The sequence below is a fragment of the Neovison vison genome, chromosome 3, assembly GCF_020171115.1.
Source record: "Neovison vison isolate M4711 chromosome 3, ASM_NN_V1, whole genome shotgun sequence".
Taxonomy (NCBI): Eukaryota; Metazoa; Chordata; class Mammalia; order Carnivora; family Mustelidae; genus Neogale; species Neogale vison.
Genome location: NC_058093.1, coordinates 47,518,984 through 47,535,189, shown reverse-complemented (window position 1 = coordinate 47,535,189; position 16,206 = coordinate 47,518,984). Strand labels below are relative to the sequence as shown.

Below are 16,206 nucleotides of genomic sequence, written 5' to 3'. Positions count from 1 at the left end.
ATCGGGAGTGTGGCTGAGCAAACGCAGGTTGTACCTCGGGGACGGACAGGCGCTCCCACGAGCTCTGCCACCGGCAGGGTCCTCGCCATCGCAGGGAGAAGTGGCCCTGCCGCGCTGCGGGGCGTCCGGGGACATCCTGCCTGGGGCAGGGTGAGGCCGGCTCCTCCGCCGCCCGCCCGACGCTTTCTGGGGCCCTCTTGGCCACTTCTTGCTTGGTCGCCAAGACAGGGAGAGGGCTCTGCTTTCTCTGTCCCGGTTCCCTTCCTGAGGGCTTCAGGAGTTGAGCCTGGAAAGCCTCCTCGCGGGCATTTCTGTTGTGGGTTACAGGGAGTTAGCTTTTGGAGACTCGACTGGCATGTTACCTGTAGCTTCATTGGAAATTCTCAGTAGTTTGTTCTCTCACGCTGTTACAATCTATCCGAGGAACTGGTAATACATTGTTCTGGAGGCCAGCCACTGTGCTTTCTTGAGTTTCCTTCAGAGCCTTTGTTCGGTGAAGTTTTGATACTGCTTTCAAAAGCCAGGCCGACCGCCGCATAGGCTGTCTGTCCTTGGCGTTCACAATGGTCTTCGCTGGCATGGGGCAAAGGATGTGCGAATCGGGGTCTTGGGGAAGTGGGCTCCCAGAACATTGAGGAAGTGTGGAAGGTCATGTTGCACAGAGCTTTCAGGGGAGTTAGTATCTGTCTGGGTCCTGGTTCTGGTCCACAGTGGCCACAGGTGGGTTAGAGGACCTCAGGTGAGTAGATAGCCATCCGGACTAACCACCCCACCCATGCATAGAGTTTCCTTCCCATTTTCTAAAGAGATCTTGTTTTATTGAGAAGAAGTGATTACTAAGTATCCTATTCAGTACTTTTCAAGAGCTGGTTGCTTTTTCAAAAAGCAGTTTTCCTCCTGGCAGTGGGACTGCAGCAAGAACGGGGGACTACAGCATTTGAAACGGGGGACTACAGCATTTGAGTCTGACCTCGTTTTAGCTCAGCTGCTTGAGTCATGGCTCAGGCTGGGCTCAAGCACTGCACAGAGGCTCTGGCTTCCTTGCTCCTCTCTGCGGCCCAGGGCCAGGCCTGGCTTCTGAGCAGGGGAACCAACCACCCCTGCCTTAGCACCCAGCCTGCATCAGAGGCACACCAGGAGGGTTGTTCAGCTGTGTGTTTCTAGCAGCTATTTCCAGGGCTTCCTGAAGGCTTTCCTGTTGTTGGGTGCCGTCCTTTGTGACCTCTCGTACCGGGCATTGACCAAAGCCTGGGAGGGGTTACCTTCATCCTCTATCTGCCTTACCAGTTTTAAGTGCCTTAAGGGTGGGCAGTGAGCCTGTCATCTTTCTGTCTCATGCTTACTTCCAAGTAGGTGTTCCTTAAATTTTTACTAACATTTTAAATGACTGAAGTCAATACAGGATTGGGTATTTACAGAAACACTTGTTTTGCCTTTATAGTTGATAAATTTGGGAGGAGACGTGCAGTTCTTTCTTTCTAATTCTGTTGTCATTTTGCCTACAGGTTCCCCCTAAAGGACTCAAAACGTTTGATCCAGTGGTTAAAAGCTGTTCAGAGGGATAACTGGACCCCCACTAAGTATTCTTTCCTCTGTAGTGAACACTTCACCAAAGACAGCTTCTCCAAAAGGCTAGAGGATCAGCATCGCCTGCTCAAGCCCACGGCGGTGCCCTCCATCTTCCACCTGCCCGAGAAGAAGAGGGGCACTGGAGGTCATGGCCGCACGAGGAGAAAGGTCACCAGAAAGTCCTCAGGGGGCCTGAGGGGACACGCGAGTGGGGCAGACGGGAAAGGAGCTACAGGTTCATCGTCGTCCTCAGGGGAAAACCCAATGGCCAAGCCAGGGTCCCGAAAGGCAAAGCAAGTTGCACTGCAGGGTGAGACTGCCCCCAGGGCCTCCCAGGATGCCGCCAGTCAGGAGCGCACGCGGCAGGCCCCAGAAGGAGCTCCAGACGATGGTCTGGCCAGCGCGGCGGCGGGCAGTCAGGGAGAGGCAGACACGTCTGCCGTGGAGGCCAGTGGTGAGAGCACCACCGCCGCCCCTGATGGCGGTCTGGTGGATAAGAGCGGCATTTCCGTGGATGACTTTACCCCGCCAGGGTCTGGGGCCTGCAAGTTTATTGGCTCACTGCATTCTTACAGTTTCTCCTCCAAGCACACTCGAGAGAGGGCATCTGTGCCCCGAGAGCCTGTTGACCGAAAGAGGCTGAAGAGAGACGTGGAGCCTGGCTGCAGCGGGAGCAACTTGGGGCCTGACAAGGGCTTGGCCCAGAGCCCCCCGAGCTCATCCCTCACCGCGACACCTCAGAAGCCCTCCCAGAGCCCCTCTGCCCCCCCAACAGACGTCACTCCGAAGCCAGCAGCAGAGGCTGTCCAGAGCGAGCACAGCGACGCCAGCCCCATGTCCATCAACGAGGTCATCCTGTCAGCATCAGGCGCCTGCAAGCTCATCGACTCGCTGCACTCCTACTGCTTCTCCTCCCGACAGAACAAGAGCCAGGTGTGCTGCCTGCGGGAGCAGGTGGAGAAGAAGAATGGCGAGCTGAAGAGCTTGCGCCAGAGGGTTAGCCGCTCCGACAGCCAGGTGCGCAAGCTGCAGGAGAAGCTGGACGAGCTGCGGAGAGTGAGCTTCCCCTACCTGAGCAGCCTGCTGCCCTTCAGCCGCGGTCAGTACCAGAGCCTCGCGCGCCCACACGTGGGGACGGGTTGCATGGCCCATGGTCCCCGAGCACTCCTAAGTGTTGCAAGTGCCCGGCTGCCTCAGGAGGAGGCTCCGCTGGTCACTGTATTTTGTAGAGGGGGAGCCCCAGTTGCAAGCTTCCTCAGCTCCGGGGTGCTTGAGGGGCATCTGGAGCCATGAGGGTTCAGCCCGTGAGAGGGGAGGCGTTCCGTGGCCCCCGGGAGAGCCCCTTGCCGCGCCATGAGAGCCCCTCGCTGCGCCGTGTCCCATGGGGACCGGCAAGGCCACTTCCACTCCATGCCTCACGCTCACCCCAGCGCCAGCCCCGTCAGTGTACCATTACAGAATGTAGACACGGCCAGCTGTCAGAAGAGTGGTGGGAGGGTCTGAAAATCACGGGGAGTTTCTTTATGAAGTTACGTCATTTTGAACATTAATAATTTCCTTAAAATTTTAAGTGTCTCTTATAGTAGAATATATTTGTTCTAGAACTTAAACTACTACAGGGATATATGGGCGAAGAAGTGGTGAGAGTCGCCATTTCTCACCTCCCACCTTTTGGTCTTTTTTAAAGTTTCCTATGTGAATTATTTTCTGTGCTTTTCCATACATGTCATTGTACTGATACTGATGAGTTGGGTACATATCTAACCAACCCATTGTGTGTTTATTGGCTCTGTTTCAGCTCTTCTTCTTACTACTTAGTGCTTGTTAAAATTGGTTTGTTTTTTTTTTTTAAGATTTTATTTATTTATTTGACAGAGAGATATCACAAGTAGATGGAGAGGCAGGCAGAGAGAGAGAGAGAAGCAGGCTCCCTGCTGAGCAGAGAGCCCGACGCGGGACTCGATCCCAGGACCCTGAGATCATGACCCGAGCCAAAGGCAGCAGCCTAACCCACTGAGCCACCGAGGGTTTTAAGATATTCTTTGCATTCTGAGTATAGTATCTTTTACCTGCTGTGTGTCCATGAAGGATGTTTTCCTGCTTATGTTCGCTTCATCTGGATCACTATTTGTCTTCCCCGACATAATGAACACTCCGGGGGCGGGGGTGGGAGGCTGTCAGTGTGACAGGATGTTCAGGACCTCCTGGACCCCTGGGCAACCACCCTTAACACAACCAAAAACAAAAGCGAAAAAAGAGACCCATCCTGTGCTTTTCCGTAATGCACGCTGGGGGAAGGACCCCTGCAGCAGAGGACCCCTGAGGTACTGGTCTGCTAGCATTTTAAAGCTGTTTTTATAGTTTCTCATAGCGGATACTACTTTGGTACCTTTCTCTGTTCTTCTTGGTCAGACTTCCCCAGGTCTGACGCGGTCCCAGGACTTTCCAAACAGCTAACCCTTTGCTCCATCGAGCAAGGCCGCATTGCTGTTTCCACTTCATTAATCCTCGCTTCTTTCTACTTTCTGGTTTAACTCTCTTGTTCTGGCCCCTGGAGGGACACGTTTAGCTTCTGTGTGTGCAGCTTGTGTTTCCTGATACCTGCCATCCAAGGTGTTTCGCTGCTTCCATCCCACTGGTCCCCACGAGGATTTGTCTCATGCTGCTCTCGTTGCTTTTTGTTTCTGAATAGTCGGTTCAGTCCTTATTCCCTTTTTTAACTGATTTAGAAGGGATTGGAAGTTTTTCAAGTGGATGGATGGGTTGTGGAAGGGGAGCTAATTTTTGCAGGTTTTTTTTTTTCCGACAGGTTCAAATATTCTATTTAAAATCGTATTCTTTTTTAAGTTCCAGCATAATTAGCATGCAGTGTTGTATTAGTTTCAGGTGTACAATAGAGTGATTCAACAACCAGAGACTAGACTCCGAGCTCATCAAGATAAGTGTGTTCTAATCCCCTCACCTGTTTCACCTGTGGCCCCCTCCCTTTTTTGTGATTACTTGTAAACTTTATTGCTTTAAGGCCCAGTGATTTGGTCACATAAAGGTAGCTGCTTTGGGGGCTCACTCTTGGGATTTTGTGCTGGTTGAGACTCAAGATTGGTTTTGTGACTGTTCATTGTGGGTTGAGCAGAAATGTATCAGCCCCAGTAGTTGATCATGTTGTTTTCTGTGCCTCTGAGCCTGGGTCCAGCTTGCACGTCCAAGATCTGCGCCTTGATTTCCTGAGTCCCTTGGTCCCTGCCAGAGAGCATGGAGTCTGCTGGCCAGCTTCCTGCCCTGCAATAGATGCCCAGGTGTTCCTGACCGTTATTAGCATGGAGCACCCCTTTTTTGTCCCCGTTGAAGTGTTACTTCTTTATCTCCTTATTTTTCGAACTCCTTTATGGCCCTTTATTTGTTAGCTGTATTTTAACTTGGTCTGCGGGTCCGTGTTTTTTATAGAGCCTTTGAATCCATTTACCTGGGATTATTGATTATTTGGAATCTGTGCCTATGGTTTTACTTTTTTAATTTGTTAGGTTTTTCTCGTCTCCTTTTCTGCTCTTCTAGTGGGTGTCTTGTCAGGTTTTACTAAGGATCACTGAGGCTCGTCAGGTTTTACTAAGGATCACTGAGGCTCATCTCTATAACCATTGGAGCTGACCCTGACCAGCTGCTGTGCTCCCTTCCCCCACCTCCTCCCCTGCACTCTGCTGGCTGGGACTGTGTGTGATCTTGGTTCCCCAGTCCCAGCTTCCCCATATCAGCTGGAATGAGACGTAAGGACACATCTGATTGTTACTTAGCTCATCACCATTTATTGTTTCCAAATGTTTCTTCTTCTCGGGGAGTATCTAATGGTATTTTTGGAGCTCCTAGCACAGTAAAACTTTCAGAGGATTGAGTTTGAGATGCTCCGTAGTTGCTGATGCCCCAGGCCCGCACCTGTCCTCTTAAAGTTTCATTGTGTTTGCGGTGTCAGGATGAGGTTGGGCATTTAAAGCCATGGGACAGAATGAGGTTTTCTGGAGAAGCTATAGCTGGAGATGGGGCCAGAGCCCAGCTTAGGAGCAGGACATATTTGTGGAGGGGTGGCGGGAGAGGGCTTAGGAGGAGAGAGTGAAAGAGGGAATGTGGGGTCATGGCAGCCTGGAGAGGAGATGAGGGCTGCTCAGCGGGGTTGGATCCAGCCCTGATCAGAATGGAGAAAAGACGGCTGGCCTCAACCACATGGGGTCACTGGTGATCACTTTCTAGTTGGAGCAGTGGGAATCCTGCCCGGTCCAGGGCTGGTGAAGGCGGGGCAGGGGTGAGGCACTTTGGTGAAGAGGTTTAGCCAGGAAGGATTGGACCCTGTACAGTGACCGAAGGGGAACAAGGGGAGCATGGCTCCAGGGGCGAGTTTTATCTGCGAGGTGGAGACGAGCAAGCAGCTGTGCTGCTGGTGGGTGGGATGGAGAGGTGGAGTCCTGAGAGCCAAAAGGAGTGTGCTGGGGTCCCCAAAGTTGCCTGGGGAGGGGGTTGGTGGACTGGGTGTACCTGCACCTCTGCCCCAATGCTCCCTGGAGGGTGGGGCTGGTCGCTGGGGTGGGGGTACAAGATGCAAGAGGTGTTGGGGAGTGGCAGTGTGAGGGGTAAGGAGGGCGAGCTGCTTCCTGGGCATGGTCTCTGGGGGCTGTCTGGACTTCTGACCCAAAGTGTCTTCTGTCTTAGTGGTGCCCAGTGCTATCATGAATTTGTGGTCAGTGAAGGAAACTTTTTAGGGATTTTATGTCGACGGAGCCGTCCACGTGTTTATTCAGCCCTTTATTTATAGCTGATCCTTTGTCTTTGGACAGATTCTGTGCAACAGGGCAGCTTGGCTGGGGCGTGCAGGTTCTAGGTTCAGAGGTTTGCCCTCCAGAAAGCTGGTGCTGTGGCCTTCTTCTCACAGGGTGTTGCAGGGAGGTGTCCACCCCTCCTGCCTCTGTTTCTGTCTGAGCTGTCTGACCACCTGTGCTGGCCTACCTGGTAGCCCAGAGGTTCACTTCCTGCACGTTGGGAGCCAACCCTGATACGTGGCTGTGACTGAAGTCCTTCGTGCGGGTCAAAGTGCACTGTTGTGCTTGGACTGTGATACAAGGGGAACCTCAGTACCCTCACGGATCTACCGTCACCCTAAAAATCCCTGTGCTCCCTTCTAAGCCCTGGCACCACTGGTCTTTCTAATGTTTCTGTTGTTTTGCCTTTTCCAGAATGTCTTATAGGTGGAATACGTGGCCTGTATGGACCCTGTGGGGTGGACAGACAGCTTTTTCAGATTGTCTGCTTCCACTTGAACAATGTGTGTATATTTAAGTTTCCTGTCTTTTTGTGCCTCAATGGCTCTTTGTTTTACCCTTTTTTTTTTTTGAGTTAAAATATACAGAACATAAAGAATTTACCATCATAAATTACCATTTTTCAGTGTCGAGCTCCGAGGTATTAAGTACATATAGATGGTTGTGCAGCTGTCGCCACTGTCCATCCTGTAACTGCGGTCAGTCTGAAACTTGATACCTGTAAAGCAGTGACTGTCCTCTCCCTTCCCTGCAGCCCTTGGCGTCACCATTCTGCTTTCTTTGCTTGATCCTGACGACTCTGAGTGGCTCATGTAAGAGGAACCATCCTTATATTTGTCCTTTTGTCACTGGCTTATTGCGCTTAGCATAATGTCCTTACATTGTGGCATGTTGTAGAATCTGCTTCCTTTTTAAGGCTCAATCTGCGTAAGTCCTTCAAGTGAACAGACCACATCATGCTCATCCACTCATCTCGTGCCAGATGTGGGCTGCATCCGCATCTTTGCCATCATGAGCAGTGCTGCTGTAAGCAGACCTCTTCCAGACCTTACTGTCTGTGGTTCTGAGTAAATACCCAGAAGTGGACTTGCCGGATCCTGTGGTGATTCTGTTTAATTCCTTTGAGAACCCCATGCTATTTTCCATGCCGACTGCACCGTCTTAATGTTCCCCAGGCAGAGCACAGGCTCCGTCTGCGTCCTCACTGACACTAGCTATTTCCTGTCCGCTTGATCCCAGCCATTCTTGCGGGTGTGACACACTGTCTCACTGCAGTTCTGGTGAGCGTGTCCCTAATTATTGGTGATGGTGAACATCTTCTCATGCATTATTGGCCATTTGTGTATCGTTGGAGAAAAGTCTCAATTGTCCATTTATGAGTTGGGTTCTTCCTATACCCGTTGCTGAGTTTTAGGACTTCTATCTCTGCGGCAAACATCAATCTCTGATCAGAAATAGGATTTGTAAATATTTATCCCGTTCTCTGGGGTACCCTTTTATTCTGTGGGTAGTACCTTTTGATGTACAAATTTTTAAAATTTTCACGAAGTCGAATTTGTCTGTTTTTTTCTTGTATTCCCTGTGTCCTTAGTGTGGTGCCTGAGGAATCATTGCCAAGTCTGTGGCTGTGAAGTTTTTGTGCTGTTTTCTTGTAAGTTTTATTGTTCTAGGTCTTAGTGGAGTTCTTGATCTGTTTTGAGTAAATGTTTATATATGGTGTTACATAGGATCCCCAGTTATCCCAGCACCATGTGTTGAAAACGTTGTCCTTTCTCTGTTGAATGGTCATGGCTCCGTTGTCAAAAATCAGTTGACCATACATATTCAAGGGTTTATTTCCAGTTCTCTGTATTCTGTTCCATTGTTTCGTATGTCTTTGTGCTGACACCACACTTTTTACTACCGTAGCTTTTGTAGTGAGCTGTGAAATCCGGAAATAGGAGTGTTCTAGGTTTTGTTCTTCTTCAGGGACGTTTTAGCTGTTCTGGGGCCCTTTAGGTTCCTTGTGAATCTTACAATGGATTTTTCTATTTCTACAAACAACGTTATTGGGATTTTGATAGAGATTGCATCGAATCCATACATTGCTTTGCTTAGTAGCAACCCTTGAACAATGTCAAGTTTCTATAAACCTAGAATGTGTTTCCACTTATTTATATTAATGTCGGTGTCTAGGTGTTCCAGCACTATTTGTTGAGAAGACTAACTTTTTCTCCATCAAGTTGCCTTCGCTCCCTGGTCAAAAATCAGGTGCATGAATTAGTGTGGCTCTCCTTCTGGCTCTCCATTGTGCTGATCTCTGTAGCTCCTGTTTCGTCAGTTTCATGCTGTCTTGGTTAGTGTAGCATGTAGCTTTTGGTAAGTCTTGAAATATACGGGATTGTGAGTTTTCCAACTTTATTCTTTTTCATGAGGGTTGTGTTGGCTGTCCTGGGTCTTCTGGCTCTCCATATAAACTTGGGAATCAGCTGGTTGATTTCCAGGAAATGGCCTGCTGGGATTTTGAAGTTGGGATTGTGTTGACTCTATAAACCAACGAGGGAAGAACTGACATCTTAACAGTGTTGAGCCTTTGGTGCATCAACGTGGACTACACGTCCATTTATTTTGATCTTGTATTTTCATCAGAGTTTCATATTCCAGTTGTTTCTTGCAGCTGTGTGAGAGAACAACTGTATGTTAACCTTGTATTCTGCAGCCTTGCTGCCATTGCTCATTAATTCCAGGAGTTTTTTCTCAATTCTCTGGGGTTTTCTACGTTGATAGTCATGTCATCTGGATACAAAGATGGTTTTATTTTTTTTGTTCCAACCTGTAACCTTTATTTCCTTTTTTATTATATCAAGTAGGATTTTTTTCAGCACATTGTGGACTATGAGTGGTGCTGATCTTAGCAGGAGAGCTTTTGAGTTTCTCACCATTGAGTATGATGTTAGCTGTAAGGCTTTATTGATGATATTCTTTATTAGGAAGTTCCCTTTTATTCCTAGTTTATCAAGAGTTTTTATCAGGAATGGGTACTGGATTTTGTCGAACAGTCTGTCTGCATCTACTGATGTCATTATGTGGTTTACCTTCTAGCCTTTTGGTGTGAAGAGTTACATTAATGGGTTATAGAGTGCTGAACCAGCTTCGCACACCTGGAATAAACCCGCAGTCATGGTGTATAATTCACTTTCTTACATTTTTGGACTCAATTTGCTGAATGCTTGTTAAGGATTTTTGCATCTGTGTTCATAAGGATATTTGTAGTTTCCTTTCCTATAATGTCTTTGTCTGGTTTTGGTGTTACGATACTGTGCATCTCATAGAATGAGTTAGGAAATATTCCCTCTGCTTCTACCTTCTACAAGAGATTGTAGAGAATTGTAGAACTTCTTCCTTAATTCTTTGGTATAGTTCATTGATAAACCCATCTAGACCTGGTGCTTTTTGTTTTGGAAGATTATTTATTTAATTTCTTGGAGGGATATAGGCCAATTCAGATTATTAGTTCTGTGTGAGTTTTGGTAGTATATATCTTTCAAGGAATTGGTCCATTTCACCTAAGTTATCAAATATGTGGGCATAGAGTTGTTCATATTCCCCTCTGACTGACCCTCTAATGTCCACAAGATTTGTAGTGATGGCCCTTTTTTATTTATAATATTGGTATTTTCTGTCCTTCTGTTCTTAGTTAACTGGGCTTGACGTTTATCAGTGTTCCTGATCTTTTAAAAAAATCTTTGATGTTCACCTTACTGTTTGTCTTTGTTTTCAGTTTTATTGGTTCCTATTCTAATTTTTTTTTTTTTTTCTGCTTGCTTTCAACTTAATTGCTCTTCTCTTCCCACTTTCCTAAGGTGGAAACTTGGATTTTTGATTTTAGATATTTTTTATAATATACTCATTCAGTGCTGTAAATTTTCCTCTAAACATTGCTTTTACTACACCTGACAAAATTTGATAAGGTATATTTTTAATTCTATTTAGTTCAAATAATTTTTTATTTCTCAACCCACCTATTATTTAGAAGTATCTCATTTAATCTACAAATGTTTGGGGATTTTTTGACTACCTTGCTGTTACTTACTTCCAATTTAATTCTTTTGTGGTCCCAGATAGACTTTGCTTGGTTTCTAATATGTTAAATTTGTGAAGATATGTTTTATGGTTTAGGTGAATATTCCATGTGAGCTTGAGAAGAACATGTGTCTATTGTTGGATGAAGTAGCTGTTAGGATTCTCCAGACAAACAGAACCAGTAGGATGGAGGATGTAGATGTAGATAGATAGATATGTTTATGTAGGTGTCTGTGTCTCTCTCTATACACAACATAGAGGATAGGAGATTTACTACAGGAACTGGCCCCCATGATTATGAATGGCAGGATGGGGGCTGCCAGAAAAGCTGGGGGCATAATTTAGTCCCTCTTGAAAGACCTGAGCATTGTCAGGGGGAGTGGGTGGGGTATAAGTCCCCATCTGAGTCTGACTGAGTCTGAAGATGGGAGCGCTGATGTCCTAGGACTGAGAAGAACCCCGGCTCAACCAGAGAGCAAATTCACCCTTCCTCTGCCCTTTTGTTCTATTCCGGCCTTTGGCGCCCACCCACATAGGGGAGGGCCTTTTCTCTAATCCATTCACCAATTCACATGCTTCTGGAAACTCCCTCACAGATGCACCCAGGAGTAATGTTTTACCAGCTCTGAGTGCATCTCTTAGCCCCTTCAAACGGACACAGAAGTTACCTATCACAGCAGCTCATAGACCGGTGATGGATGATACGGTTGAGTTCAAGTCCTTCCTGATTTTCTGCTGCCGGATCTGCCAGTTCCTGACAGAGGAGTGTTGAAGTTTCCAGCCGTACAGTGGATTTGTCTGTTCTTGTTACAGTTCTGTCAGTCTTTGTCTCTCGTACGCAGGCATCACGGACCCTCGTCTTCTTGGAGCATTAACACCTTGGTTATTAATTACATTATGATCCTTGTTACTACTGATAATCTTTCTTGTCTCAATGTTTGCTTTGTCTGAAGTTAATACAGCTCGTCTAGCTCTCTCTTGATTTGTGCTAGTATGATAGATATTTCTCTGTCTCTGTACTTTTGATCTATGTCTTTATATTTGAAGTGGGTTTCTTCTAGATGATATATAGTTGGTCTTTTACTTCAGTCTACTCTGACAGTCTCCATCTTTTCACTGGTGTACTTGGACCACTCACATTAAAGTGGTTCCTGCTTCAGCTTGGACTAGTACCTATCCTGTCCGTAACAACTTCCTGTTGGCTTCTTCTGTGTCTCTGCCCTCCTTCTCTGCTTTCTCTGGTTTTGACTGAGCGTTGTGCGTGATGTCCCCCTTCCTTAGCAGGTAGGTTTTACTTCTTGCGGGAACTTTGTAGCTCCTCCAGGTCCACGCCAGTTTCTCCCTCTCATCCCTCGTAAAATTGATGTCATTCATTTGCTTTGTCCATGTGCTGTAATCACACTATCATTAATCTGAACAAACATTTATCTGCTCGGTCAGTTAAGAGTAAGAGGGGGGCACCTGCCAGGTGCAGCTGGTTGGGTGTCCCGACTCAGTTTCAGCTCAGGTCGTGGTTTAAGGTCCTGGGATGGAGGCCTGCCTTGGGTTCCACTTGGGGCAGAGTCTGCTTCAGACTCTGTTCCCCTGCTCCCGCCCCTGCTCTCCCCTCCCAAATAAATAAATAAATCCTTTTTAAAAAGAAGAAGAAAGAGGAAGAATTTTATTTCACTTTCACATATTCCTTCTCCAGCACTCTCCCCTGTCTGCAGATTCAGGTTTCTGTCCTACGTCCTCCTCCCTGAAGAACCTCTAATAATTCTTACAGGGCATATAATTCCCTCTGTTTTTGTTTGAAAAAGTCTTCAGTTCTTTACTTTTGAAGGGCAGTTTATTTTCTTCTCTCTTTTTAATTTTTGTTCTTAATTTAACAAATTTTTTTAAAAGATTTTATTTATTTATTTGACAGAGAGGCAGGCAGAGAGAGAGAGAGAAGCGGATTCCCTGCTGAGCAGAGAGCCTGAAGCGGGGCTCCATCCCAGGACCCTGGGACCATGACCTGAGCCGAAGGCAGAGGCTTAACCCACTGAGCCACCCAGGCACCCCTTGTTTTTAATTTAAAGTTCCTTTTTAATTCCACTCAGTTAGCCTATGTGTTTGAAGGGCTGTCCCACTAGATATAGAATTCTACTCCTGTTTGCTTACATGACCCACCCACTGTGATTCTTACCCATTTTGTTCTATGGGTGAGAATTGTTTCCTCTGGCTTCTTTCAAGACTCTACATCTTTGGTTTTGGGCAGTTTGAATATGAAAGGTTAGACATGACCCAACTGCCAAACAGGCCAACCTGATACCTCAAGGGAAAGGCCTATTTAGCTTTTTTTTTTTTTTTTGGTAGGTGTAGGTTTTTTGGTATTTATTGTGCTTGGTGTCGTCTGGGCTTCCTGAATCTGTGGTTTGCTGTCTGACATTAATTCTGAAAACTTCTTGCTGTTACTTCACACATCTATTTTATTTCTGTTGTGTCCATTCCCTATACATATCCCTTTTGTAATTGTCCCCCAGTCCTCCCGTATTCTGTGTGTGCTGCTCCTGGCATCTCAGTGGGGGAGTTTCTGCTGAATATCCTCAGGTTCACCGGCTCTGTCTTCAACCTCATGCACCCCAGGCTTCATCTCTGTTGCTGCAGCTCTGGGTGTGCAGTCTTTCCTTTGGCTTCTTCCTCGGCGTCCTCTCCTCCTACCGAGCCCCTCTGTTCATGTGTGTTGTGTGCTTTTTCCATTAGAACCCTTAGATGAATCAGTTTAAGTTCCAGGTCTGAGGATTTTAGAACCACTGCCTTATCTGTGTCAAGGTTCTGATGTTGTCTGTTTGGGTTGCGTTTTTTCCTTGCCTTTTAGCATGGCTTGTAGCTTGTTTGAAAGGTGGACATGGTGTAACAGGTAATAGAAGCTGAGCTAAACAGGCCTTTCACTTGTGGTATCAGGTTGGCCTGCCTGGCAGTTGGGTGGTGTCTAACCTCTAATGCAATCGCGGTGGCTTCAGATTCCTCTTAAGCCTTTACTCCTTGTCTCAGGACTCCCTCCCAGCAAGCACACCTGGAGCTTTTTCTGCTCTGATCCTCTTACACCTGCGGGAGCCCTGAGGAGTGATGTGGGGGAAGGGGACGCTCTGCATTATCAGCGTTGAGGTTCATCCTTGTGTGGCCTGTGTTTCTGGGCTGTGACCTTCACGAGTCTTCGGGGAGTGAGAAGGGAAGGCTGGAGGGTCTGGTGGGGAAAGTCCTGCCCCCAGTTGAAGTAAATAAAGGTCAGGTAAGATCATCTTCCATGCAGAACCTCCTTTCCTCTTGGAGAATGCTCTGACTTTAATTCAGGACTGTTCCTTCCCCTCCCACTGCAGAGACAAGGGATTTTCTTCTTGGTTTTTTTCTTTTTTTAAGATTTTATTTATTTATTGACAGAGACTCAGCGAGAGAGGGAACACAGGCAGGGGGAGTGGGCAGAGGGAGAAGGAGGGTTCCCGCTGAGCAGGGAGACCAATGCAGGGCTCAATCCCAGGACCCTGGGATCGTGACCCGAGCCAAAGGCAAATGGTTAACGACTGAGCCACCCAGTGCCCCTTTTTCTTGCCTTCTCATGGTGAGAACTGGTTAGCTTCCTGGAAGTCAGACCCCTGGAAGCGGGGGGGCCTCCAGGAAAGTGTCTGTCATGCTTGTCCACCTGCGCTCAGCTCCAGCCTCCTGCCCGGTTGCCATCTGTGGTCTCTATCAGCTTGCATCCGCTCCCGGGGAGCACGTCCTCCAAGTTCTGGGAGACCTGGGACTCATTTCTCTAATGGGTCCAAGCAAAGTCACTGATTTTCAGTTTGTTCTTTGTTTTTCCTTTTGTAAGGACAGGAGTTATGGCTTCTAAGCTCTTTACAGTTCAGAGTTAAACCTTGAAGCCCCTGCCCCTGTTATAAATCTGGTTATTATTAATGTGTAGGAAAGCTGCCAATTTTAATAACTAATCATTCTATCAAAATCACTTTCTAATAGTTTTTCAGTGGAGACTTTTGAGTTAAGTAGGTAATCAGCCATAATTTTTGCAAATTAAAATTATTGGGTCTCCTTTTCTGTCTTTTGTGTTTTATAGAAACATGGTCTACTTCCAGTCATTTCTTTTTTTCTCTGTGTGCACACACTCCTCCCATTTCATGGAAAATAAAGTGAGGGTTTTGCTCTCTTTTCAGAACAGCCTCCCCTGGTGTGCCAGGCAAGTGGGAAAGTGTCCTTGCCAGGCAAGGACAGTGTCTGCTTGGTCTGGGCTCTCTCCGTGTTGTGTCAGAAACTGTTGTCACTAACACAGCGATGTGACAGTGGGAGGTGCCCGGAAGCAGTCTGTCCCATTGAATGTGTTTGCTCCCTTCCTGTCATTGGGGTCCTGGACCTGCCTGCTGGCACCTTTGCCAGGAGACAGAGAGGTCTCCAAGCATTCACTCTTAAAGCCAAGATAAGTGGGCCGCCAGCCCCCTGGGAGACAGAGGGGACACGTCAGGAGTTTCCGGAGGGACTGTTCCAGAAACAGCTTTTGCTACGTGCCTGGTTCTGCCTGCTTCCCCATGACACAGATCAGCTCCCTTTGTGTTCCCCAGGGAAGCAGCAGAGAGCAGAAGACCTGCTCCTCACTCCCTGCCTGTCCCACCATGGTCTGATCTGACTTGATCTGCTCCCACATCCCAGGCTCAGTCCCCTCCAGGTCTCTGGTCTCCCATGGGTTTCTGAGGAGCCATGTCCTAAGGTGGAACTACAGTTCCCAGAATGCCATCTTCAATTTGGCATTCACTTCCTGCCAAGCTGCTAACAGCCAGGTGCAGACGTTTTCCGTCAATTGGCAGAAAACAACCTTGAAGAACCTTGACCGTGTCTGGAGTTCAGAAAACTCACCATCACTGATGGGTAAGCCTGCTTTCGCTGTCTTAGGCCAAAAAATGAAAATTTAATTTTCTTGGAAAATTTAAATTCTTGTTTTTGCATTTTGGTTGAGATGTTAATAAAAGCAAAAAGCAGTAAGAAAAAAATGCATATAAAAGTGTCCGGTTTACTTGAAGAGATTAAAAGTGGCAAATAGGCTTAAATCCCTTATTTTTTATGTTTTTTATTTGTTTTACTTTTATTTTTCTAGTGAAGTATGATTTACATGGAGAAAAATACACAAGTCCTAAGGATTTAGTTGGATGAATTTTGAGATCCACTGTAGGCTCTTGGAAGCGGACATGTGGGTCTCAGAATTACTTGTCGGTTCTCCCCTGCAAGGCTTCACTGAACACAGGAAAGAAGGTGGCAGGCAGCTCAGTGGGCGGTGGTGCAGGCGCAGGGACTGCAGGGGGGTGGGGGGGCGGAGCCAACCCCAAGAGCAACCTGGCTCAGCCCATTGCCAGCCGGTGTGGGAGCCACTGGGGAAGGCATGCGGGTTTACCACCGCCCCTTATTCAGGTAACCTTCCTTACAGTTAGAGCAAATGACATGCAGCCAGGAGAGCTCACTTTGACGCGATCCTCGGAGCTGTCAGAGCTTGGATGCAGAGTCAGATGCCACGTCGTGGTTTAATGGTGTTGGATGCTGGGCGTGTGTGCCGGTGGGGAAAGCCAGGCTGCCAGGGGAGTGTGTCCTGATGTGGATTTAATAGCATGCACCTTCAGCCCCACGCAGGTGCTTCCTTTTTCTGCTCAGAATGTGCTTCTGACTTCAGAGAGTCACTTGAGGATTTTTTATTCTGCCACCCAGTGACTACTGCATCCCTTTGGTCGTATGGCCACCACGCAGGGGCTCTGTGGGCTCAGACAGACAGACT

The 16,206-nt window shown here is 47.5% G+C and overlaps 1 protein-coding gene across 3 annotated transcripts in view; it reads left to right on the top strand.

Annotated features, from left to right (window-relative positions):
- Positions 1 to 16,206, top strand: part of THAP4 (THAP domain containing 4) — a 40,283-nt gene that overhangs the window by 697 nt on the left and 23,380 nt on the right. For 2 of the 3 annotated variants that reach the window (XM_044242037.1, XM_044242038.1), the window contains exon 2: positions 1,506 to 2,668. In XM_044242037.1, coding sequence (XP_044097972.1) covers positions 1,506 to 2,668 — 1,163 coding nt within the window. Of the gene's footprint in view, positions 1 to 1,505; positions 2,669 to 15,209; positions 15,312 to 16,206 lie in introns of those variants that run through there. The other variant, XM_044242039.1, reaches the window with a different exon arrangement.